At 47.7% G+C, this 27,763-nt stretch overlaps 1 protein-coding gene across 1 annotated transcript in view; it reads right to left on the bottom strand.

Moving 5' to 3' along the window:
• Nucleotides 1-27,763, bottom strand: part of LOC139766130 (uncharacterized) — a 64,837-nt gene that overhangs the window by 28,455 nt on the left and 8,619 nt on the right. Inside the window, 1 exon segment of the mRNA XM_071694361.1 lies at nucleotides 1,743-1,948. Within this exon segment, the coding sequence (XP_071550462.1) occupies nucleotides 1,743-1,935 (193 nt within the window). The 5' untranslated portion in view covers nucleotides 1,936-1,948.

Here is a 27,763-nt window from a genome sequence, read left to right as displayed (position 1 = left end):
CACGACTCCAGCAGGGTGGGTCTGGGCAGCACCTTCGCACACCGCCTCACACCAGCAGCGCCTCCTGACTCCTGCTGGTGGAGGAGAGGGAGACCTACGCCACTCGTGAACCTGGGTATCCTACTGCAGTGTAGTTATCCCGTGAACTGCTCACTGCAGCGCCTTCCTCGCCGAAGGTGCTACATCCATGGCACTGCCGCGTTATTCTGTCAACAGCTGTAGGAGTCGATCGGCCGCTCCATCCACCCTGATCTGTAAACCTAACGTGATGAACGTAAGAACATCTGCTTCTCACAAGCTTTGAGGGTGTTGTAGAGGTGCCGTGAGTAGAACACAAGAACATCTGCTTCTCTCAAGCTTTCAGGGTGTTGTAGAGGTGCCGTAAGTATGTCTCTTATTGGCAGATGTTCTATATTTACGAGTGTTTCATTCGTCCTAGTGTGGGGAGTACTGTTCACATGTCTGGTGGTGGGAGGTGGCGGCTCCTCTTCCGCCTCTCTTTGAGGTTTGATTTTAGTCCGCTCGCTCTCACCTCTCTTCAGCCCCACCCCTTTCCATCTGCCGTGGTATGGCTGGCTCTCTCTCTCTCTCTCTCTCTCTCTCTCTCTCTCTCTCTCTCTCTCTCTCTCTCTCTCTCTCTCTCTCTCTCTCTCTCTTCGCTTGCGTGTCCCGGTCCCCCCCCCCCCTACCCTTAAGACCTCGAACCGGCTGCACGCAACTGGCTACCGCTGCTTCCCATAGTTTATATGTAGAGACCAGCCACACGGAGGTTGACCGTTAGGTTAACCTCCTCTCACTCAGCGAAGGTGTGGGATTCTCTCATTCGTATTTTCATTATTATAGACATTTGCACATTCAAGGGTCGGTTCTGCAAACACAGGAGGAGCTCAATTTAACACCCACACCCCCACCTCCTTTATTACAACTCTGTGTTCTACCGTTTCAACCGACATGGCTTCGCCTGGGGGACGTTCGTACTCGATTACTTAAAAGGAATCCTCTTTTTCTGCCGTCAACATCTCTTGCTGTTCAACACAGATCCTTCATCACCCAAGGTGTTCAGTCTCCAGCACCTTAAGAGTGTGTTCAATCTGCCGCACCTTAGAGTGTGTTCAATCTGCCGCACCTTAGAGTGTGTTCAATCTGCCGCACCTTAGAGTGTGTTCAGTCTGCCGCAACTTAGAGTGTGTTCAATCTGCCGCACCTTAGAATGTGTTCAATCTGCCGCACCTTAGAGTGTGTTGTAACCCTACCTGGTGCTTGCCTGCAGTCCCTCAGTAACCCGACGCTGCAGTTCGTCATATCCCAGATGCTGGGATCGTTCGGATGCCCGCCTGGGCCGTTGCCGACCTTCATATCCCAGATGCTGGGATCGTTCGGGTACCTGCCTGGGCTGTTGCCGACCGTCATATCCCAGATGCTGGGATCGTTCGGGTACCTGCCTGGGCTGTTGCCGACCGTCATATCCCAGATGCTGGGATCGTTCGGGTACCTGCCTGGGCTGTTGCCGACCGTCATATCCCAGATGCTGGGATCGTTCGGGTACCTGCCTGGGCCGTTGCCGACCGTCATATCCCAGATGCTGGGATCGTCCGGGTACCTGCCCGCCTGTCTGGGAGGCTCGCCTCTTGAGGACTCCCACCAACATATCTACCAAGGAGTTGTATTGATACTGTGTAGCAGTACGTCCAGTGTGTGTGTGTGTGGGTGTGTGTGTGTGGGTGTGGGGCACTGCACCCTACCCAGCCAGTCATGGAAGCCGCTCTCGTCCATACAGTCGACCTCGGGGTCGCCCGTGGCAGGGCCGGGACTCGACCAGGGGGAGGTGGGGATTGGAGGGGTGCTGGGCATGGGGGCTGAGGGGGAGCCAGACGGCGCCCCCCACCTGCTGTCTGCTATACCCCTGATAGCCTGTCTCGTCGTCCACGTCGCCATCTTCCAAAGGTGTCTGCGGAAGAGAGGAAACAGAAGTCAGTAACTCTCTCTCTCTCTCTCGCACTGGAGGAGGAACAACGGGTCAAATTATCACCAGCATCACTTGGCCCTCACAGACCCTCCCTCACCCAGACCCAAGTGTACATACATTCTCTCCTCCCGGAGGTGGAGGAGTTGGGCAGCAGAGGAGACCTGAAACCCACACCAGACTTACCTATAAGACGTCATCTCTCGTGGCTGGACTACATATGATGAAGATGTGGAGGAATGATGAAATAAAAAACTCGCTGAGAATCAGAGCAGGTCTTGTGTGACCCCGAACTGTGTCACTGCTGACTTGTCTTATGAATGTATACCAAGACTTATATACCAAGGCTGATGTACCAACACTTATATACCAAGGCTGATGTACCAAGACTTATATACCAAGACTGATATACTAAGACTGATATATCAAGGCTGATATACCAAGACTGATATATCAAGACTGATATACCAAGACATATGCACCAAGACTGATATGTCAAGGCTGACATACCAAGACTGGTATACCAAGACTGATATACTAAGACTGATATATCAATGCTGATATACCAAGATTGATGTAGACTGATATATCAAGGCTGATATACCAAGATTGATGTAGATTGATATCGAGGTGAAGGTATACGCCATATTCAGCATGTATGATTGGAAGGGTCATTATATGGTTACTCTCCTGGGTCTGGTGTTACGACCCTTGAACACGACGTTACGACCCTTAGGGTAGGATGACCTGACCTTTTTGACCTGATACCCCGCACCACATGCCTCCGGAAAGCATCGTAACCCTGGCAGCTACCATGCTTTACACACACGTTTTCTACAAAAATAGAAAATGGACGTAGGGAATCCGTTACTTTTTACTGTCTCATTAATACTTAAATTCCTTCAGAGACGAAAAGTAATTAGGAAATATAATTGATTTTCCCTGTGTGTGTGTGTGTGTGTGTGTGTGTGTGTGTGTGTGTGTGTGCGTGTGTGTGTGTGTGCGTGCGTGTGTGTGTGTGTGTGTGTGTGTGTGTGTGTGTGTGTGTGTGTGTGTGCGTGCGTGTGTGTGTGTGTGTGTGCGTGTGTGTGTGTGTGTGTGCGTCTGTGTGTGTGTGCGTGCGTGTGTGTGTGTGTGTGTGTGTGTGTGTGTGTAGTTACTGATATTTGCCCATTTATTCGTTATTCGTTAAGGTAACATCCAGTCTTAATATTTCTTATGCATGTCATTTATCATGCGTTATTCCTGTTCATCATACCATCCTTTTCTCTTTGTTCTCCCTTCTCATTCGTTCTATTTCTTATCCGTAATGGTCACTTTCTTATCCGGTGCGTTCACTTTCTTATCCGGTATGTTCACTATGTTATCCGTTACGTTCACTTTGTTGTGCGGTACGTTCATTTTTATCCGTAATGCTCACTTTGTTATCCGGTACGTTTACTTTGTTATCCGGTACGTTCACTTTCATATCCGGTAGGTTCACTTTGTTATCCGGTACGTTTACTTTGTGGTCCGGTACGTTCACTTTGTTATCCGGTACGTTCACTTTCATATCCGGTACGTTCTTTTTCTTTTCCGTATTGTTCACTTTGTTGTCCGGTACGTTCACTTTGTTAAACCCCAGCGTTCTATGTTATGCAGTCTGTTCACTATGTTATTCTCAACATTAGCTATCTTATTATCTATCTTATTTGTTCACTTTATCATCTTTAGCGTTCACCTTGTTATCCTTTACGTTCACCTTGTTAACCGTTACGTTCGCACTGTTATTCCTTATGTTCACTTTGTTATCATTACGTTCACTGTTATTATTATGTTCACTTTGTTATCATTACGTTCACTGTTATTATTATGTTCACTTTGTATGTTCTTTTTGTTATCCATTACGTTCATAGTGTTATCCCTTATGTTCACTTTCACTTTGTTATCATTATGTTCACTATGTTATTATGTTCACTTTGTTCTCTTTACGTTCACTGTGTTATCCCTAATGTCCTCATTGTTCTGCCCATGTTCACCCATATGTTCACTTTGTTATCCATTACCCTCACTGTGTTATCCCTAATGTTCTCATTGTTATACGCATGTTCACTCTTATGTTCACTTTGTTATTCCCATGTTCACTCTGTTATCTCTTTCAGTTATCCGTTCACTTTATTTTATCTTCATTCGCTGTTCTACCCCATCCAATCACTTTAGTCCCTACGTTCACTTTGTTCTACCGTATGTTCACTTTGTTCTCTTCTACGTTCACTCATGTTATCTCCTTCTGTTCACACTTTCACGCTATCTGTTCACCTTGATCACATCCTGTTCAATTTAGTCTTTTTTTATTGTTATTCTAGTTGTTCAATTTCATGTGTTCGTTCACTCATTTTGTTCAAGTGGTTGCCCTGTTTGTTTGCTTTGATGTCATTTCCGTTCACTTTGTTCCCCGGTTTGTTCTCTGTTACCCTATCTGTTTATTCTATCTTCTCTGTTAACATAGTTCATCTATATGTTCACTTTGTTATCCATTCTATCTTCTCTGTTAACATAGTTCATCTATATGTTCACTTTGTTATCCATTCTATCTTCTCTGTTAACATAGTTCATCTATATGTTCACTTTGTTATCCATTCTATCTTCTCTGTTAACATAGTTCATCTATATGTTCACTTTGTTATCCATTCTATCTTCTCTGTTAACATAGTTCATCTATATGTTCACTTTGTTATCCTGTCTTCATTTTTTATCACATCTGTTCACTTTGTTCTTCTGTCCGTTCACTTTGTTATTGTTTGTTCACTTTGTTCTTCCGTCCGTTCTCTTTGTTATTGTTTGTTCACTTTGTTCTTCTGTCCGTTCACTTTGTTATTGTTTGCTCACTTTGTTCTTCTGTCCGTTCACTTTGTTATTGTTTGCTCACTTTGTTCTTCTGTCCGTTCACTTTGTTATTGTTTGTTTACTTTGTTCTTCTGTCCGTTCTCTTTGTTATTGTGTTTGTTCACCTTGTATCCTGACAGTTCACATCGTTTTCTCATCTGTTCACTTCTGTCGTATTTGTTCACCTTGATAACCTAGCTGTTCACATTCTTATCTTTTCTGTTCACTTTGTTATCGCAGCCGTTCACAGTGTTATCTCGTCTGTTCACTTTGATCATATCCGGTCACTTTGTCCTCGCGTTTGTTCACTTTGTGATCTGTCTGTTCACTGGTTCACCTTTGCCATGCCTGTTCTCTTTGTTTACCAAATGGTGTCCTAGCTTCGTCTCTTCGATGTATATCAACTGACTTATATTTCTCTCTTGTGTCTCCCCTGATGATGTGATTATTACACGAAAGTGCACTTGGGAACTTACCGTGTTTCATTTTCCCCGTGGACTCATAGGAATATACTTGATCACGCGCAAAATTGTGATCCTTTCCAATATATATATATATATATATATATATATATATATATATATATATATATATATATATATATATATATATATGAATGGTATATGAATAATGTAGACTGAATGAGAATATGGTAAATGTGGACATACAGGAGTTTGAAGGTTGTATGTTAGGAGAGAATGTTCCAAAGATGGGTCCTCACCAGTGTTGAACACACACACACACACACACACACACATACATACACACACACACACACACATACATACACACACACACACACACATACACCGTGTTAGAGGAAAGCTTTTCTTGAGCTAATTACCCACTGTGAAGACACGACAGTTAACGAACGTAATTGACGGCATCACAGGGGATAGGAAGTATGGTTGTTCATCATGTTGTCATTATGGGTCGAGACTGCCCCATGCCCTGGGCCCGGTGTGGTAATAAGGCCCCGCCAGTCTCGCCCACTTGGCGTGACCCACAGTCAGGTAGGCCAGACCCCCCAGTGGTTGCCTGCCCCTGAGAGAAATATGCCTTACCCTTGGGTACCCTGTCCCACTGGGGGGAAGGGGGTTGGTGCCATGTGTCAGCGTACAAGCAGTTACATGGCGCGGGGTGCCAACAAGTGCCATCTCTCTGGGGTCTTCCCTCAACCCCCAGAGATTTTGATAGGGGAACACACTTCCATATTTCTTTCTCTCTCGTCCTGGTCGCCGCACCTGGTCGACCCGGCTGGTCGACTGGCGATATACTGACTCATATGTGATGGGTGGCAATAGTGTCAGGTGGTGGTGTGGCGGGGGGTGAGGGAGGTGGTGATGGGTAGCAGGTGATGGTGTGGCGGGGGATGAGGGAGGTGGTGATGGGTAGCAGGTGATGGTGTGGCGGGGGATGAGGGAGGTGGTGATGGGTGGCAGGTGATGGTGTGGCGGGGGATGAGGGAGGTGGTGATGGGTGGCAGGTGATGGTGTGGCGGGGGATGAGGGAGGTGGTGATGGGTGGCAGGTGATGGTGTGGCGGGGGATGAGGGAGGTGGTGATGGGTGGCAGGTGATGGTGTGGCGGGGGTGAGGGAGGTTGTGATGGGTGGCAGGTGATGGTGTGGCGGGGGTGAGGGAGGTGGTGATGGGTGGCAGGTGATGGTGTGGCGGGGGTGAGGGAGGTGGTGATGGGTGACAGGTGGTGGTGTGGCGGGGGTGAGGGAGGTGGTGATGGGTGGCAGGTGATGGTGTGGCGGGGGTGGTGAGGGAGGTGGTGATGGGTGGCAGGTGGTGGTGTGGCGGGGGTGAGGGAGGTGGTGATGGGTGGCAGGTGATGGTGTGGCGGGGGTGAGGGAGGTGGTGATGGGGGGCAGGTGGTGGTGTGGCGGGGGTGAGGGAGGTGGTGATGGGTGGCAGGTGATGGTGTGGCGCTGGGGTGAGGGAGGTGGTGATGGGTGGCAGGTGGTGGTGTGGCGGGGGTGAGGGAGGTGGTGATGGGTGGCAGGTGATGGTGTGGCGGGTGTGAGGGAGGTGGTAATGGTGTCAGGTGGTGGTGTTGTGGGGGTGAGGGAGGTGGTGATGGGTGGCAGGTGGTGGTGTGGCGGGGGTGAGGGAGGTGGTGATGGGTGGCAGGTGGTGGTGTGGCGGGGGTGAGGGAGGTGGTGATGGGTGGCAGGTGGTGGTGTGGCGGGGGTGAGGGAGGTGGTGATGGGTGGCAGGTGGTGGTGTGGCGGGGGGTGAGGGAGGTGGTGATGGGTGGCAGGTGGTGGTGTGGCGGGGGGTGAGGGAGGTGGTGATAGGTGGCAGATGGTGGTGTGGCGGGGGTGAGGGAGGTGGTGATGGGTGGCAGGTGATGATGTGGCGGGGGTGAGGGAGGTGGTGATGGGTGGCAGGTGGTGGTGTGGCGGGGGGTGAGGGAGGTGGTGATGGGTGGCAGGTGGTGGTGTGGCGGGGGTGAGGGAGGTGGTGATGGGTGGCAGGTGATGGTGTGGCGGGGGTGAGGGAGGTGGTGATGGGTGGCAGGTGATGGTGTGGCGGGGGTGAGGGAGGTGGTGATGGGTGGCAGGTGATGGTGTGGCGGGGGTGAGGGAGGTGGTGATGGGTGGCAGGTGGTGGTGTGGCAGGGGTGAGGGAGGTGGTGATGGGTGGCAGGTGATAGTGTGGCGGGGGTGAGGGAGGTGGTGATGGGTGGCAGGTGGTGGTGTGGCAGGGGTGAGGGAGGTGGTGATGGGTGGCAGGTGATGGTGTGGCGGGGGTGAGGGAGGTGGTGATGGGTGGCAGGTGGTGGTGTGGCAGGGGTGAGGGAGGTGGTGAGAGTGAGAACCTAATTGAGTGATGAACAACTGAGGTCAGGATGTTCAGTACGTGTGAGTGATGAACAACTGAGCCCAGGATGTTCAGTACGTGTGAGAGATGAACAACTGAGGCCAGGATGTTCAGTACGTGTGAGAGATGAACAGCTGAGGCCAGGATGTTCAGTACGTGTGAGAGATGAACAACTGAGGCCAGGATGTTCAGTACGTGTGAGAGATGAACAGCTGAGGCCAGGATGTTCAGTACGTGTGAGAGATGAACAGCTGAGGCCAGGATGTTCAGTACGTGTGAGAGATGAACAACTGAGGCCAGGATGTTCAGTACGTGTGAGAGATGAGGTTTTGATGACGTGATGTATATCCACCATGACAGACGTGGGAGCATGGGAAGATAACAGACGGAAAACAACACAAGATAACAGATGCAAAGCAACACAAGATAACAGATGTAAAGCAACAGAAGTAAAGCTACGGAAGATGACAGAAGTAAAGCAACAGAAGATAAAAGAAGTAAAGCAACAGAAGGAAAGCCACAGAAGATAACAGAAGGAAAGCCTCAGAAGATAACAGAAGTAAAGCAACGGAAGGAAAGCTGCAGAGGATAACAGAAGTAGAGCAACGGAAGGAAAGCCACAGAAGGTAACAGAAGTAAACCCAAAGAAGATATCAGATGTAAATCAACGGAAGGAAAGCCACAGAGGATAACAGAAGTAACGCAACAGAAGGAAAGCCACAGAAGGTAACAGAAGGAAAGCCTCAGAAGATAACAGAAGTAAAGCAACAGAAGGAAAGCCACAGAAGATAACAGAAGTAAAGCAACAGAAGGACAGCCACAGATGATAACAGATGTAAAGCAACAGAATCCTTCAGGGTTCATGAGACCACGTAGGAGTCCTGGGTCTGTGGAACCTTAAGATAAAACATGAACATCAACCCAGGTGTTGCTCTCGAGGCCAGGCCAACATGAAGACATCACTGTAGAACTTCACTGAGCTGGCCAGAAGGTGCCGAACAGTGTACAAAAAAGGAAGCTCAGCTTCTGCTGTAAGCGTAAAGCTTTGCCTGTGAGCTTGATCCGTGTCGACACCAGTGAGCTTGATGGCGTAGATAGGAAGTCTTCAAAAGAATGCTTCATGAAACACATATTGGAACGCTTGACGACTATACCATTTGATCATGGGAAGGACGGACCCAACTTGGGCCGTGCACTTATAATGGAACGTCTTACAAAACTCAGTGACTAACCCGCTACACCAGCTTATGTGAAGCTCTCGCCCAACTCAGTAAGTAAAGAGGGTTGCTGCTCTGTCGACTTCGCCCTTAAGGCATTTAATGAACCAAATGACACCAAACCGTGTTGGCTGAATTATTGAACCAAAACATGAAAGGCGGGAGAGGAAGATAGACCGTGGAGGTTTTTGTTTTTTTGGAACTCGCATAGAAGTCACAGTGGCAGACGGAACTGATGATGGTGCTTTATAAGGTGTACCGCAAGGGACTATACTGACTCCAACACTGTTTGTGATGATGGTATTATGACACAGAACAAAAGAGGTAGAAGGCAGAATCGTCAGATTCTCTGTAGATGACGCTAGAGTTTATAGAAATGAAATGGGCAGAAGACTGAAAATGTGAAGAGATTGTGATATAATCATATAAATAAATGGGCAGAAGACGGAGAAAATGTGAAGACATTGTGATATAATCATATAAATAAATGGGCAGAAGACAGAGGAAATGTGAAGAGATTGTGATATAATCATATAGATAAATGGAAAGAAGAGAACCTGATTAAATTCAAAATAGATATTAGTGTGATTAAGTCCTGTATTGTTGAGTGGTAATGTAGATAGCTCCTTGCAAGAGTCCAACAATTATACATTTAATGTGAAGAAAATTTCAAAGATGTACGAGTCATCATAAGCGAAATGCTGGAATTTGAGAATGATACTGGATGAATTATACCCAGGTACTGTGTGGTATGATGATGATGATAACTTTTAAAACATGAGATATAAATCTAATGATGGAAAGGTTCATTGTATATATATATATATATATATATATATATATATATATATATATATATATATATATATATATATATATATATGGTAAAGTGTGTGGAAGAAGAAAGTTAAGAGTAAATGTGAATAAGAGCAAGGTTATTAGGTACAGTAGGGTTGAGGGTCAAGTCAATTGGGAGGTGAGTTTGAATGGTGAGAGGCTGGAGGAAGTGAAGTGTTTTAGATATCTGGGAGTGGATCTGTCAGCGGATGGAACCATGGAAGCGGAAGTGGATCATAGGGTGGGGGAGGGGGTGAAAATTTTGGGAGCCTTGAAAAATGTGTGGAAGTCGAGAACATTATCCCGGAAAGCAAAAATGGGTATGTTTGAAGGAATAGTAGTTCCAACAATGTTGTATAGTTGCGAGGCGTGGGCTATGGATAGAGTTGTGCGTAGGAGGATGGATGTGCTGGAAATGAGATGTTTGAGGACAATGTGTGGTTTGAGGTGGTTTGATCGAGTAAGTAACGTAAGGGTAAGAGAGATGTGTGGAAATAAAAAGAGCGTGGTTGAGAGAGCAGAAGAGGGTGTTTTGAAATGGTTTGGGCACATGGAGAGAATGAGTGAGGAAAGATTGACCAAGAGGATATATGTGTCGGAGGTGGAGGGAACGAGGAGAAGAGGGAGACCAAATTGGAGGTGGAAAGATGGAGTGAAAAGGATTTTGTGTGATCGGGGCCTGAACATGCAGGAGGGTGAAAGGAGGGCAAGGAATAGAGTGAATTGGAGCGATGTGGTATACAGGGGTTGACGTGCTGTCAGTGGATTGAATCAAGGCATGTGAAGCGTCTGGGGTAAACCATGGAAAGCTGTGTAGGTATGTATATTTGCGTGTGTGGACGTGTGTATGTACATGTGTATGGGGGGGGTTGGGCCATTTCTTTCGTCTGTTTCCTTGCGCTACCTCGCAAACGCGGGAGACAGCGACAAAGTATAAAAAAAAAAAAAAAAAAAAAAAAAAATATATATATATATATATATATATATATATATATATATATATATATATATATATATATATATATATATATACACACACACACACACACACACACACGAATATAGTGCATATGAAAGCGCACTTCCACATAACATACAAACTTCCAACAGCCAAGGTCGAACCCGGGAGCCCTGCGTGGCAAGCGGGAGCGCTACCGCCAGGATATGATGGCCCCTAGTGGTAGCGTTCCCGCTTGCTACGCAGGGATCCCGGGTTCGACCCTGGCTGTTGGAGGGGAGCTGTGCCCCCTACCTGAGGAAGGGGAGCTGTGCCCCCTACCTGAGGTAGAGAAGCTATGCCCCCTACCTGAGGTGGGGGAGCTGTGCCCCCCTACCTGAGGAAGGGGAGCTGTGGCCCCCCTACCTGAGGGAGGGGAGCTGTGCCCCCTACCTGAGGGAGAGAAGCTATGCCCCCTACCTGAAGGAGGGGAGCTGTGCCCCCTTACCTGAGGGAGGGGAGCTGTGCCCCCCTACCTGAGGTGGGGGAGCTGTGCCCTCTTACCTCTGGGGAGCCTTGGACTGAAGGTACAGGAAGGCAAGCAGGGGAGGAGGGTGGCAGGTGTGGACACACCTGTCAGTGTGTCAGGAGCCGCCACCAACACCCGCAGTAAATGCCTCACCGGGATGGTGGCCTCCTGCCTCAGTCTGAGACACACCTGACCCACATGTATGATGATACACACCTGACACATCGGGAAAGATATTCCTTAAACCCCTTACAGTTTTTCTTTGACTAACACACACACACACACACACACACACATATATATATATATATATATATATATATATATATATATATATATATATTATCTCGGAAAGCAAAAATGGGTATGTTTGAAGGAATAGTGGTTCCAACAATGTTGTATGGTTGCGAGGCGTGGGCTATGGATAGAGTTGTGCGCAGGAGGATGGATGTGCTGGAAATGAGATGTTTGAGGACAATGTGTGGTGTGAGGTGGTTTGATCGAGTAAGTAACGTAAGGGTAAGAGAGATGTGTGGAAATAAAAAGAGCGTGGTTGAGAGAGCAGAAGAGGGTGTTTTGAAATGGTTTGGGCACATGGAGAGAATGAGTGAGGAAAGATTGACCAAGAGGATATATGTGTCGGAGGTGGAGGGAACGAGGAGAAGAGGGAGACCAAATTGGAGGTGGAAAGATGGAGTGAAAAAGATTTTGTGTGATCGGGGCCTGAACATGCAGGAGGGTGAAAGGAGGGCAAGGAATAGAGTGAATTGGAGTGATGTGGTATACAGGGGTTGACGTGCTGTCAGTGGATTGAATCAAGGCATGTGAAGCGTCTGGGGTAAACCATGGAAAGCTGTGTAGGTATGTATATTTGCGTGTGTGGACGTGTGTATGTACATGTGTATGGGGGGGGGGGGGGGGGGTGGGGCCATTTCTTTCGTCTGTTTCCTTGCGCTACCTCGCAAACGCGGGAGACAGCGACAAAGTATAAAAAAAAAAAAAGAAATATATATATATATATATATATATATATATATATATATATATATATATATATATATATATATATATATATATATATATATATATATATATTCCTATGAGTCCACGGGGAAGTGAAACACGATAAGTTCCCAAGTGCACTTTCGTGTAATAATCACCCACACACGTGTGTGTGTGTGTGTGTGTGTGTGTGTGTGTGTGTGTGTGTGTGTGTGTGTGTGTGTGTGTGTGTGTGTGACAGGAGTGAACCTGAGGAGTAGGTGGAGGCCAGGGCTGTCCATGATTCACGGGAGGGATGGAGGGAGGGAGGTATGTGCTGATGATGACATCCGCCACCAACACACCCTCCCTCGTAACTCTCCCCCAGATGGATGCTGAGGTACATTTCTTATGGCGCGATCAGGTGGTTGGGGGAAGTGGAGATGTCTTAGGGATTTAAGGGTGTGTGAGGACGTCAAGAAGTGAATATGTTAGACTCTTGTGTGCGACGGTACGATTCTTGGGGACGATGGTACGATCCTGGAGGGCGACGGTACGATCTTTGGGGACGATGGTACGATTCTTGGGGACGATGGTACGATTCTGGAGGGCGACGGTACGATCTTTAGGGACGATGGTACGATTCTGGAGGGCGACGGTACGATCTTTGGGGACGATGGTACGATTCTGGGGCGACGGTACGATTCTTGGAGGGCGACGGTACGATCTTTGAGCACGGAGGGTACGATTTCTGTTGTCGACGGTACGACCCCAGATCACTACGGGATGGCTCCTTCTCATCATGGCATGATGTCCAAACCTGGCATGTATAGGTTGGGTCAGGGGTCACGCCATCATGCCCAAAGGACGTACCGTCGTGCTCAAGGTAATTCTCGAGGTCAGGCCTGAGCAGGGGGAAGGTGTACCTTGAAGGTGTACCTTGGGGTGAGCGAGCGTCTTCAGATTGGCAGGTGTGTAGCGGCCTCGCCTGGTGCATGCTGAGCCGCTGTCCCTAAAACATATCATATCCAAGTTTTGTGACGCAATTTTTTTTTCTTTCTTGTAGATTCCTAATGGTGCCTCTGTGAGGGCGAAAGTTTGATTGGAATAAAATATTTATGTTTTACGTCGCATTTTTTTTCTCTCTCTTTTTTTTGTAGATTCCTGATGATGCCTCTGTGAGGGCGAAAGCTTGGTCGAAATAGAATGGATATAACTTTGGACAACTGGTGTTTGAGCACCTAATGGCAACATGATGCTGAGAAAATTAGAGAATATAAGGAAGAAGGTTAATAACGCTAAATATCCTTCATATTCACTTCTTTGTGCCTCAGAGGAAATGCTTAACAAATCATTCGCTAGACAAGCTATGCTCCACCCGCCTGGTCACCACCCCACCGACCACTCGGAACCAAGTGTCACAAAGCTGCGGACCGCACAAAACAGAGCAATTAAAGCAATCGCAAACATGCAGCACATGTACGATGAAATATGAATACTTCCATTACATTTTCAACTACATATGCTAGATATACATGACACCCCTTCTTTTCTGAACGACTCGCCAGCCATCAACAACCCACCGGTTAGAAATAAAAAGAATTGACCCCCCCCGCCTCACACTTCATATGCTTATATTCACAGTTCACTCGCCTCCCTCCGCTCCCACCACCGAACAAACACCGCGCTGAAAATACATATACACACACGTACATCCATGACCCGACATGCACTATACAGCTGCCCTCTTGACCCCAGTCTTAAACGCCACTTCGCCAGACGTACATCCATCCGAATCCCACACTCCTCAGACATGGACGTGTTACTCATTCCCCATTTGCAATCTGCACACTCCCCATCATCGCTCCAGCATTACAGACACTGTTCCATCACACCACAAGACGCCCCTCACCGCCCAGGATGCACCTTCCTCACCGTCGACGCTAGACAGTGACTCCCCCAGTTGCCATGAGCTCTTCCTTCTTAGATAAGCCAAGCGCATCATCAGCAAACTTTATGACCCGAGGTCCCGCCCGTTGGACCTGGTGGGCTCCTTGAGAGCTCCTGGAGCTTTTGAGATATGACACCTGGGGCAAGAAGATGATATATATATATATATATATATATATATATATATATATATATATATATATATATATATATATATATATATATATCGAAATGAAACTTCATTTAAGAATGGCAATGATTTAAACGCGATAAAGATCGCATATGTATACGTCTTAACGTCATTCAGATCTATTTATATTGGCTATCGTAAGCCTCTTGAGCACTTGTGTCAGTGGCAGCGAGGTTTGTGGCCCAGGTCCAACATGTCGTACACTTGCTTTCCCCTGACTGCCAGACGCGCTGGCCAACCGACCACCCACCCGACTGCCAGTGGCCCAGGACCAACATGACGTCCTGATGACTTCCCCTGACTGCCAGACGTACCGATCCCCCCAATACCCATCTTGCAGCCAGCGACGTTGCTCTTCTCTGCCACATCTACACTACACTACACACTACCGAGTACAGTTGTTTTTTCTTATTTGTTTGCCATTTCTCGCCCTTGCGAAATAGCGCCAGGAAGAGACGGAAAACGACCTTATTTCATTCATATCCATTCTCTAGCTTTTATACATAATGCGCCAAAACTAAATCGAACCATCTTCAACTAATCCCCTTGCAGACTGTTCTTGCTATCCGCTTCATATGCCGTGGCTCAGCCCACTTACAGCACATCGCCCCCTGTATACCACATCGCTGCAATTCATCCTATCCCATGCACGCCTCTCACCCTCCTGAATGTTCGGGCCGCAGTACCTGAAGACTTCTTTCATTCTATCCTTTCATCTCTTTTTCGTCTCTTCTCCACTTTGCTTCATCCACTTCTGCCATTCACATCCTCTTTTCGCTCAGGCTTTCCATGAGTCTAAACCATCTAAGCACACACCACTGTGACACAGTCATTCCCTACACGATCATCCCCCCACCCCACACACTGCCTGTTGGCCTCAGGTACTTCCTCACCAGACACGTCCACCTTCACCCGTTCACTCGCATCCTCACAACGCCGTCGGGACCATTACTACGTCGTCGAACATTCCCATCTTTTGCCCTCCGGCAAGTGAGTGACCCTGTCCTCCGTCCCGCACACACTCCTCTGTGTACCCAGGACTGTATCGCTCTCCCCTCTTCCCTCCACCTCCACTCCCGCCGTATGACCCACTCCACCTCCCGTATTTCGTGTCTTGTGCCACGTCCACGCCCTATGTGGCTCAAACACCCCCCATCCTTCGAGGTCTCCCCATGTAGAGCCCCACTTAGATCCTCGCTTCCTCTCCCTCCCTCCCTGCCCTACTTCCTCCACCCTCCTGGTCCTCATTACCTCACTGTGGCACGCATTACCTCGCACCTCTCTTCAGTCACACACTACCACCACACTGGGCCGCCAGCCTCTGGCGAGTCCCCTCCCGTTATATTGTTAGTTTTATGTATAAAGATGATCAGGTGTAGCGTGAGTTTTTGGGGGGTGACTCTGGGTATATTTCCCTAGCGAGGCTCACACACACACACACACACACACACACACACAAAGCGTCTGTATTACTGCTGGCTCTCCAGAGACGCGAAGGAACGCCATCCTACCTCACTGTTCCCTGTAACCGTGTAACGTCCCCCTGAACTGTGTGAGAGAGAGAGAGAGAGAGAGAGAGAGAGAGAGAGAGAGAGAGAGAGAGAGATTAAATCTCAGCCATTATCAAGTCCTGGGCCCTTGGGTGAGGCTGAGCGGAGCTAAGGCCGTCCACCACTACTCCCCTCCTTCTTCTCCTCCTCTGAAGGAGTGGGTGTTGGATGGGCCACACCAGCTAGGTGTAGGTAGCGTGCCTCACCGCCGTCAGGTCTGGCCAGTAAGCGGGGTATCAGTCAATACATTAGCACGTGTAGCAGCAGTTGTCCTCCTCCTGCGAGGTGTGCGATTCCCCTCAGACACGCACTTTGATGTGTGGAACTATAATAAACTAAACAGGCACTTAAGGCACATGAACTATAGAGGTGAAGAACTACTTCAGGAATATGAAATATATATATATATATATATATATATATATATATATATATATATATATATATATATATATATATATATAGGTTTCTTTTATACCTATTCGCCGTTTCAGGCGTTAACAAGATAGCGTTAAGAATAGATGACTGAGCCTTAGAGGGAAAAAATCTTCACGTGTTCCCCGTCTCTGTTCATTCTTTTGGAAAAGTAAAACAGAAGGGGAGGGTTTCCAGCGCATCCCGCTCCCACCTCTTTTAGTCGCCTTCCACGACACGCAGGGAATACGTGGACAGTATTCTTTCTCTCCCTACGAGTCGTAGAAGCCTACCAAAAGGGGGCGGGAGCGGGGGGGCTGGAAACCCTCCCCTTCTTGTATTTCAATTTGTAAAAGGAAACAGATGGAGCCAGGCGGGGAGTGTTCATCCTCCTCGAAGGCTCAGATTGGGGTGTCTAAATGTGTGTGGATGTAACTCAGATGTGAAAAAAGGAGAGATAGATAGTATGTTTGAGGAAAGAAACTTGGATGTTCTGGCTCTGATGAAACGAAGCTCAAGGTTAAAGGGGAAGAATGAATTGGAAATGTCTTGGGAGTAAGTAAGGGGTTGGTGAGAGGAAAAGAGCTAAGGAAGGAGTAGCACTACTCCCGAAGCAGGAGTTGTGAGAGTGTGTGATAGAGTGTAAGAAAGTAAATTCTAAATTGATGCGGGTAAAACTGAAAGTGGATGGCAAGAGATTGGTGACTATTGGTACTTATGCACCTGATCATGAGAGGGAAGATCATGAAGGGCAAGTGTTTTAGGAGCAGTTAAGTGCAGCTTTGGTGCTAGAGACTGGGTATTAGTGATGGGTAATTTAAATGCGAAGGTGAGTATTGTGGCAGTTTAGGGTGTAATTGGTGTATATGGGATGGTAAGTGTTGTGAATGGAAATGGTGAAGAGCTTGTGGATTTGTATGCCAAAGCAAGACTGGTGATTGGGAATACCTGGTTTAAAAGATGAGATATACACAAGTACACTTATGTGAGTAGGAGAAGTGGTCAACGGGCATTATTAGATTACATATTAATTGATAGGCATGTAAAAGAGAGACTTTTGAATGTAAATGTGCTGAGAGGGGCAGCTGATGGAATGTCTGATCATTTCTTGTGAAGGCGAGGGTGAAGATTTGTAGAGGTTCAAAAGAGGAGACGATGTCGGAGAGAAGAGAGCAGTGAGAGTAAGTGTGCTGAGGATGTAAATTGGATGGAGAAAAATTGGAGGAAGTGAAGTGTTTTAGATATCTGGGAGTGGACATGGCAGTGACTGGAACCATGGAAGCGGATGTGAGTCATTGGGTGGGGGAGAGGACGAAAGTTCTGGACGTGATGAAGAATGTGTGGAAAGAGAGAACGTTATCTCGGAGAGCAAAAATGGGTGTGTTTGAAGGAATAGTGGTTCCAACAGTGTTATATGGTTGCGAGGCATGGGATATAGATAGGGTTGTGCGGAGGAAGGTGGATGTGTTGGAAATTAGATGTTTGAGGACAATATGTGGTGTGAGGTGGTTTGATCGAGTAAGTAATGAAAGGTATGAGAGATGTGTGGTAATAAAATTTGTGTGGTTTAGAGAGCAGAAGAGGGTATGTTGAAATGGTTTAGACATATGGAAAGAATGAGTGAGGAAAGATTGACAAAGAGGATATATGTGTCAGAGGCGGAGGGAAGGAGAAGTGGGAGACCACGTTGGAGGTGGAAGAATGGAGTGAAAAAGATTTTAATGGATCGGGGCCTGAATGTACAGGAGGGTGAAAGGCGTGCACGGATAAGAGCGAATTGGAAGGATGTGGTATACCGGGGTCGACGTGCCGTCAATGGACTGAACCAGGACATGGGAAACGTCTCGGGTACACCATGAAAAGGTCTATGGGGCCTGGATGTGGATAGGAAGCTATGGTTTTGGTGCATTGCACATGACAGCTAGAGAAAAGATGTGAGTGGATGTGGCCTTTATATGTTTCCTGGCGCTATCTCGATGTCGCAGGGGGTGGCGATACTGTTTCCTGTCGGGCTAGGTGGCGCCGGGGATGGATAAAGGAGAGCAAGTATGAAAATGTTTATTTGTATAAATGTATATGTGCGTGTATATATATATATATATATATATATATATATATATATATATATATATATATGTGTGTGTGTGTGTGTGTGTGTGTGTGTGTGTGAGTGTGTGTGTGTGTGTGTGTGTGTGTGTGTGTGTGTGTGTCCAGGCACTTAATACAGGAACATTAAGACCAGAGTGCGTGTCATGGCATCGCGTGAGATCCTCATCGCCGACCAGAAGCTTTTACCCATTACCTGTACTGTGCTGGTGGCCAGGTGTGGGGGAACACCTGTCTCTAGTGTGGCCAGGTGTGTGGGGGAACACCTGTCTCTAGTATGGCCAGGTGTGGGGAAGGAACACTTGTCTCTAGTGTGGCCAGGTGTGGGGGAGAAACACCTGTCTAGTGTGGCTAGGTGTGTGGGGGGAACACCTGTCTCTAGCATGTCCACGTGTGGGAAGGAACACCTGCCTTTACACCCCTGGGAAACAGAACACATACACCCTCGACAGCTCATGCCCCTCCCTCATCCTCCTCCTCACTGCGCGTGGCTGGGTGTGTCTGTAACACAGGCAACGCTTTTTATAATGGGTAACACTTGTGACACGCCACCCATGTCCCGTTTAGCATCGTTACTGTGGCGACCATAAACACTCGTCCGCAAGCAGGGCATGGCAGACGGGCCCGCGACCCTTCCGTTAACGTCAGCGTTCAAGCACACATAGTTCCCTGACTCCGTCACCCTTTCTACAACGCCCCCCCGCCTAAGCCTCCAGGCCTGGGCCCACGGCCAACCATGTCTCTTCACCCTCATCAGCCACACCGAAGTCGGTAGTCGAGGACGTCGTCCTCGCTGCCGTCAGCGTCCCGTCCTCGCTTATCTCACAGGTCCTCAGACTCCTCCGGGGAGGTGTGTGGTGGTCCAGTCCGCCCCATAGCCTCACGCTGACCCCAGGACGACGCACGAAGCTGCGAGGAACGCGTCAGTGCCGTCATCGTGACGCCCAGTTACCGTCTCTTGAGATCCTCCCTGCGCCGGGACTCCTCAGATAACAGACACAAACTTTTCGTTCTCGTCGAACTCGCCTCCGCCTCCCTCGTCCGGTTGGTCGTCCTCCATGTCCATCACACGGTTGCACCATTCTCGCCACCCTAACCTAGAGATCCCTCGTCCCCGAGTTGCAGTTCGACACACACACACACACACACACACACACGCGCACACACACACACACACACACACACACACACACACACACACAAACACACACACCTGTACCATCATGTATCACTAAGGGTTAGCTGGCAAGGACGTACCAGAGTAGATAAATTTAGCTCCCACGTTACTTATACCTGGACACTTGCAGACATTATGTATGGACCAACACTTGGATACTGTGGTCACCTGGTACTTGAGGCCGGCCATATAGTGAAGTAGGAAGTACTTCACGTGCTGTGGAAGGGGTCCCTCTTCTGGGTGGATGGGATCCCATGTCTATTGTGGATGGGATCCCTTTTCTATTGTGGTTGGTATCCCTCTTCTGTCGTGGATGGGGTCTTCCTTCTGTTGTTGATGGGGTCACTCTTCTATTGTGGATGGGGTCACCCTTCTATTGTGGATGGGGTCACTCGTCTATTGTGGATGGGGGTCTCTCTTCTATTGTAGATAGAGACCCTTCTCTATTGTGGATGTGGTCCCATTCCTGTTATGAACGAAGTTACCCTTTTCTCTCAAGTATAAGATGTTGCAACTTGAATTGTTCAGACAAAAGTCAGTCTGAAGTAAAGTTTAACTCGGGGAATCATTGCGCCTTAAACACCAGCTTTATGGAAACAATGAGAGGTCGTATTCCATGGCCTGATGATAGAACAATGGTGTATTATATTTTGAGGTCTGTATATCCTGGACGTGGAGAAGTATGCACTAGTGAGAAAGTTTACTGAGAAGGAAAGTATATAGGAAGGACAGATAACAGGAGAGCTGAGGATCCATAACGAGGTTATTTGAGGTCATGATATTGTTTAAGGTGGAGAAAGGATAGTGAAGTGGGTGTATTTCACACCCACCACTCCCTCTGGCTCAACAGCCGACAGAAAAAAGACAGTTAAGAAGGAGCACCATGTTGTATGGAGAAAATATACTGCCTCAGGAATTCTGTAGGAAAGAGAGAAATGTAATAGTTCCTTACTCTGACTGTAGGGGGCGTCTCCAGGGCGGAAGACAGAGAAAGAGATAATATGATAATTCAGCAGATGATGTAGTAAAGAGAAGGGAACATATGTAAACAATTTGGACGGGATATGAGAGGCAGTGTCGCAAAGTGTCTCACAAAGCCCTCTCCCTCCCTCCCTCCCTCCTGCCTCGTGTGTACAGTTCAGTGATGCGAAAAGAAATAAGAAGACGACTACTTCCAAACATATTTCGCCAGGAGGTCGCGCGCCCTCACACGCCCACACAACCAACTGTTAGGAGGAGACGCGGGGTTTCTTCACCCGCCCACGCCATCTACAGTCCACGACAGTCGATATGGAGTGCCATTGTGCTGGTGTAGCTGATGTAGGGCTCTGCCCACGCCCGTCTTGCTCGCGCGGCAGCCGCCCACACCCACCCATTAACGAGTCCCCATCGTACCATTACCATTCTATACATCTGGTCAAAGACCAAGGGTTTCGAACCTGAAGGTCACACCGTCGTGCTAAGGGCCTCAACACGTAAGAAGTATGTACTGTTGCAGGGGTTCCCACATCGGCCTCCACGTTTGGTACCGTGTGACATGAATGTTACATATGCGGCCGTGTCATTATGTGCTCCAGGAAAGGAGCGACATCCGCAGGCTGGGCCTGGGGGGCTGAGGAGTGTCGGAGGAGGAGGAGGAGGAGGAGTGTGTGGGTGTGGTGTGTGATGGCTTACTGAGCTGCCCTTCACAACGACAAGTGGCTCCATCAAAACCCTAACAAACCCCCACTAATGAACCTCTCTGTCTTGGATTCGACTCCTACTGATGTTCCCACTCTCGCGTCTCCTCGTTTTCTCTTTTTCCTCCCGCACCTGCAACAAGAGAGGTGTGAGAGTATTCAGTTATACTGACTGCCTATCTCAATGGGTTCCGAAAGTCTGTCTTCGCAGAAGAGGGTCAAATTCTGCACCCTTGGGTCAGTATTCATGGTTAGCGGTGTTAGTCTACGTGAGGATTTGTTTGCCCCTCTCATGTCTGTGGGTCATATTACTTTGCAAGGTGATGATAATTTCGTTGGTAAGTCGTGAAGCGAAGATATGTGAGTGTTGACCTTGAGGCACGCTGATTGGTGGCCCGCTTGAGGAACTATTTCCACGACACTTGGACGAGAATACCCGCTGATAGTGGCCGTCCTGGGCTCTACCTCGCTGCCCCGCCACACCCCTCACGCCAGCCCGCCCACCCCTGCCCGGTCCTCACCCCCGCCCACCCATCCACCCTTGCCCTTTCATCCACTCCTGCCAGGTCCTCACGCTCCTTCATCCACCCCTGCCAGGTCCTCACGCTCCTTCATCCACTCCTGCCAGGTCCTCACGCCCGCCCATCCACCCCTGCCAGGTCCTTACGCCCCTTCATCCACTCCTGCCAGGTCCTCACGCCCGCCCGCCCACACACCTACCCATGCCTGGTCCTCACGCCCGCCCAACCCTGCCGGATCCTCACGTCCCTTCACGTTCATACTGCTCTTCATCCACACGAGGTATCCTCTGTACCCCAGACACTGATGGCGTAACAGTGTGAATAGGATTAATGAAGGGAAGAAATGAGGAAAGTATTTTAAGAATTGTGGAGGAAATGGAAACCTTTCCTAATGAAAAAAAAAGCCAGGTCATAGTTGTAAGGAAAGACATAAGGGGTGGTGTTCCAAAGTTCCGTGGTGTAGAGAAGGAAACAGATATCAAAACGGCCCACCCTTGAAATGCCAACGACCACACGATAATTATGTGATGATTGGGACACTCACGAGCAGCCAGCTGTCAGGGCAACAACAAATATAATACCTGTAGAAATGGATGGAGTGTTGGCCACGTCCTTTGATTCTATGATCATCAACTATGTAGATGAAAAAGCCTTTTTCCCCTGTCATGTAGCCCAATTTACACACAAAACAAAATGTCACGGACTGTAGCACAATAAGCGAAGGTAAATACAGTAGACGTTAATGTGGCGGTAAATGAATGTATTGTAAATAGAAGGACGTGTGGTAGTGGCAAGATCTGTGCTCGGGCAGGGAGACTCCCGCCCCCCTTCCCCCCCATCCACCCTACGGCCAAGTAAACATTACCACAATGCTTACAGTCAGGGGCTGTTTACTGCGGCCTGACGAATAGATCATCACAGTTAATAGGCACCTGGTGTAGAGAGAGAGAGAGAGAGAGAGAGAGAGAGAGAGAGAGAGAGAGAGAGAGAGAGAGAGAGAGAGAGAGAGAGAGACTGCCTGCTTGTGGCTTCGCTAGGAATTGTAAAACATCCACCCACCCTACGGTCTGGGGCTTATGTCATTCTTGCCCTCACGGTACTGCTGTGATTGGCCCCCCCGAGCGTGCATATTTATCGTCCCGGTTGAGACTAACGCCCTTGTGAACTAGGAGTTGTACTGCAATCATACGCAATATTGACAGCAGTATGTGCGCGTATTCCCAAGCATGATACACATTTTTGTTATGGCTTGGTATATCGTCCAGTGCTGGGAGTTATACACTTGCGGTGCCTCATCCCATGAACTTTCTCTACTGCAAATACAAGTTTTCAAATTTACATGAAGTCCACATTCAACGTCTTTTACATACCGTATTCCATTCATACACAATGATACTACTGCTAGAAAAGAACTGCGTGTCTTTACCTACATTTCAAAGTTAACAGTTCGTCTCCGGTTCCTCAAGAACTCGTAAATACTCCATTATAACTTATATTCATGTTTAAGTCCTAACTTTGACGAGGACAGTTTCGTTCATGAATGAAGACTTTAACATAAGAGAAATAATGGTATTGCTTTGTTCCCTCAGTTGTATTTCTTTGTTGATTTCGAAGAATATCACTGCCGACATTTTCAAACTGATTTGGGAACTTCAAAGGAGGATGCATAGAATATGTCAGCGGGAGGATACATAGCGTAGCCCAGCAGGAAGATACATAGCCTAGCCCAGTAGGAGGATTACATAGCCTAGCCCAGTAGGAAGATACATAGCCTAGCCCAGCAAAAAGATACATAGTCTAGTCCCGCGTAAGATACGTAGCTTAGCCCAATAGGAAGATACATAGCCTAGCTTAGCAGGAAGATACGTAGCCTAGCCCAGCGGAAGATACATTGACTAGGCCAACAAGAGGATTACACAGCCTTGGTCAAAATGACAATATTCGACGGTGTGTGGCAGTAATTACGTTTTCCGTTCATTATGGCTAAAGACGATTTCTGTATAACGATAAAAAGAGATAGGCAGTGATTAAGAAGAAAAAAATATGAGGGGAAAAGAAAGGATAGTAATTGAGACAAATCAGAGAGAGAGAGAGAGAGAGAGAGACGGCGAGGCAGAGATCAACAGTAAGGGAGTGGTGGTGGTGGCGGTGGGTGTGTGTTGGACATATCAGCGACTTCCTGCCGGGGTTTAAGCTTGAAATTTTTGCGCCGGGATGTTTGGTGTTGGGCTGAGCCCGGCCCGGGGACGCCGCACACAACGATTCGACCGTTCTCCGGCAGATCCTTCAACGGGGTTTTCTGATTCACATAAAATACGTAGATCCTTTATTTTTAGATGAAAGGTATTCCGAGTTCTGCTTCTGTAGAACAGCCAGAGGTAACTTTCCTACACTTGTTTTTTTGTATATTTGTCTTGTTTGATGGACATCTCTAGCGTATTGGTGTGTTTCAGTCATTTTTCATTTAGGTTATCTCGTAGCTTCAATATATGCATAAAACCACTATGAAAATGAAACACGGTAATTTCCCAAGTGCACTTTCGTGTAATGATCACATCGTCAGGGGAGATACAAGAATGACATAGAAGACGTAAGACAGTCAGTTGATATACAAGGAAGAGATGTAGCTAAAACGCTATTGGTAAACAAGCGTTACCGGATGGTGGTGTTCGGGGTGATCGAGTTCGGGTCTGGCAGGAAATGACGCCAGACCCGAACACCACCATCCGGTGACGCTTGTTTACCAATAGCGTCTTAGCTACGTCTCTTCCTTGAATATCAACTGACTGACCTACGTCCATCTCATTTTCGTATCTTCTATGAGGATGTGATCGTTACTCGAAAGTGCACTTGGGAACTTAACATGTTTCATTTTCCTTGTGCTGATGCGGGAAACGGCGATCAAGTATGGTATATATATATGTATATATATATATATATATATATATATATATATATATATATATATATATATATATATATTGAATTTTTTATAATGATGGCAGATTAATAGTGTTGACTGTAATATATTGTTCCAAAGAATGTGTTCCACTTCTCACCACACGTATAATCTTTGATTACCAAATTCATAAAATCGTAAAATCTTTTGACCGAAATAATTCATTAATGTGATGCTAAATTAGCCTCGACTCCCGACACTGAGAGTTTTGGAGTGTATATTTGTGTATGTCTTCTACAGCGCCTGTGTGTGTGTGTGTGTGCTTAATGTGTCTGTGAGTGTGTCTGTAAGTGTGTCTAGCATGTATTACGTCAGGGGATGACGTCAGTGAGGGGCGGCCTTTCCCAGAGGTATTTTAGACCAGTAAACTAGACCAGCCGGAGAGGGGGGGGGGGGGGGACGGAAGCCCCCCTTGCCCCGTACATTGTTGTCCCGGGGGGGCCAACCTGACAGACACTCTCACTGGCTGCCTCTCACTCAGGTACTCTCACCTACTGCTTCTCACTCTCACTCACTGACTTCCTCTAACTTATTCTAACTGCCTTTCGCTTAAACACTGACTGGCTGCCTCTCACCCTCATAATGATGCTGGCTGCTCTCACCATGATAACGATGCTGGCTGCCTCACACCCAGACTCTCTTAATGCCTGCCGCTCACTCAGACACTCCCACTGGCTGCCTCTCACCCCTGACACATTTACTTACTGCCTCTCGCTGATTACCTCTCACACGCACACTTCCACAGATATCAGACACCGTCAGCCACGGGCTTCGGGGAAGCCTCGGTCCTTGGCTTCCAGACATCCTCAGCGAGCGTCGTCAGGCTAAGGCTGTCGGCTTCCGAAGGACCATCTCTACCTTCCAGTCCCTCACCTGTGGCGTCTCACACGCATGTGGAGCCCTTGTGCCTCCATACCCATATATACGATGTCACGATGGATGTATCTGCTCGATTGATAAAGGCCCTGCAGACCAGATCGCCTCTCAGAACATCCCTACCATCCGCCAACCACGTCACCACACAGCAGCCTTGCCCCCAGCCCTGTCTCACTCCGTGCCCTCTCACTTGGCCACCAGACCTCATAGGGTTGTTCGAACTTAAATTTCTCCGTGTCACTCTCAACAATAGACCAAGCTGGAGGGAACACGGGATTACCATCATCAAATCCTCCACCTCTCGTCTTTACATTAATTGTCGACTCCGGTCACTTGGACTCAATAACATCGACTTATCTTTAATTATTCGTAGCGTCTGTTTCCCTCGCCTGCTCTCTCCACCATAAGGGTCAACAGGAATATGAAAACGACCTGCAACATGATCTTCGGTCCCTCCTGCAGCGCAAGAGATACTCAACCCAATAGCCCTCCCGAAGCTCTTCAAACATTGGCCGGTGGTAGAAGAAATTATACTGCACCATACCCGCCACCGTCAACACTACCGCCCGAGATACCTTGTCCCAGTGTTGCCATTCGACGCCATATAAGCATCATATACGAGTTCGTAGAGAAACATTACAAGATATACCCCTGTCCCCACCAGTGTGAACATCATCATTAACTATCTGTCCATAACACTTGAACCAGAAACCAACTAGGTATCAAGAGACTGTCTCTAGATTTAACCTCCTCATTCTCCCAACCCCCTGATGTTTACACTTTAGGTTTTCTTTATATGTTTTAAGATTTTCTCACGGTTAACAAAAAAAACCACATTATCATTATTATTATTGTTATTATTATTATTATTATTATTATTATTATTATTATTAGTAGTAGTAGTAGTAGTAGTAGTAGTAGCAGTAGTAGTAGTTGTAGTAGTGTAGTAGTAGTAGTAGTTGTAGTAGTGTAGTAGTAGTAGTAGTAGTAGTTGTTGTTGTTGTTATTGTTATTGTTGGTAGTAGTTGCAGTAGTAGTGTTTTATAATTATCTTTACGGGACTCATTTATCGATATCATTTTATGTACCTCTCACTCCAACCCTAGCCGTTAACTGTTATTGAAGGCACACACTGATATCGCTTCTCACTCACACACACTCACAAAAACTATCCCCCACCTGTTGTATGTTTGTGTACATTTGTTTTCAGGTTGTTTGCGTAAGGCGAGAGTGTTTCTGTGAAGATATGTGTATTTTTCCTGGTGTACGATCCCTTCTATACCCTCATGTAAGTCGATTTGGAAGAAGGCCATCTAAAACAACACACTAACGTTTTTATCATGTCTGCTGTCCCTTTGGTAGTGTGTGTGGGTCAGTTTGGCTCGTATTACTTCACCACACGCCTATCGCAGACTGTGTACTTCCCAGCGTTGCCCTGCCAACACGCCGAGCTCATTTTACCTTCTTGCTGTTTAGTATGTATTCTAATTCCAGAAGGATGAAATTTGGTCATTCAAATAAGTTATTTTATCGTGGCTTAGGGAATAGCGCGTTAGGAGGCGTTGGACCACGTCCAAATAGCACTAGAACAGAGATAGTCTGGTAGCTGTTTTACTTTATCGCGTCTCTCTCAGGTGCCTCTCTCTCTCTCTCTCTCTCTCTCTCTCTGCGTGGCACGTCCGGCCCGCCACGCTTCCGGCAGATGAAGCTTGTCAGTGGGAAACATACGATAGTCACAGGTTTACGACGAGGGAGTTGCTGGGTTTGCGCATGCCGGGTATGTTGTCGCCTCCGCCGCCCGGGTCTGCCAGGCGCAGGCGCAGCCCCGACCAGCTGACGACGTCGCGACGCTCGGCCTCTCATTAAGTCTTATACATATCCTGAGGAATGTGGGCCGGGTAGATTGCCTCACCTCTCTCCCTCCTTGTAAACACTTCCCTTCAGTCGGTGTGCCAATAGTAGGTGTGACCTGCATCATTTGAGGACATGCGGGCGGGTAATTGATTACACTTGTCCTTTCGCGAGAGTTCATGTATCCTCGTCACCCTTCCCGTGTACTGTGCAAGGTACGCATCCCAGGTTTTAACCCCAGACTACGGCCGCTGCCGGGAACATCTGAACTGCTTGCCATACCAGAACGGGAAACACGCGATTGTTTTGACCATCAAGACACTTTCCTGTA

Source organism: Panulirus ornatus, chromosome 57, assembly GCF_036320965.1.
Source record: "Panulirus ornatus isolate Po-2019 chromosome 57, ASM3632096v1, whole genome shotgun sequence".
NCBI lineage: Eukaryota > Metazoa > Arthropoda > Malacostraca > Decapoda > Palinuridae > Panulirus > Panulirus ornatus.
Note: the sequence above shows the minus strand (reverse complement) of the source record. Positions and strands in the feature narration are given on the sequence as shown.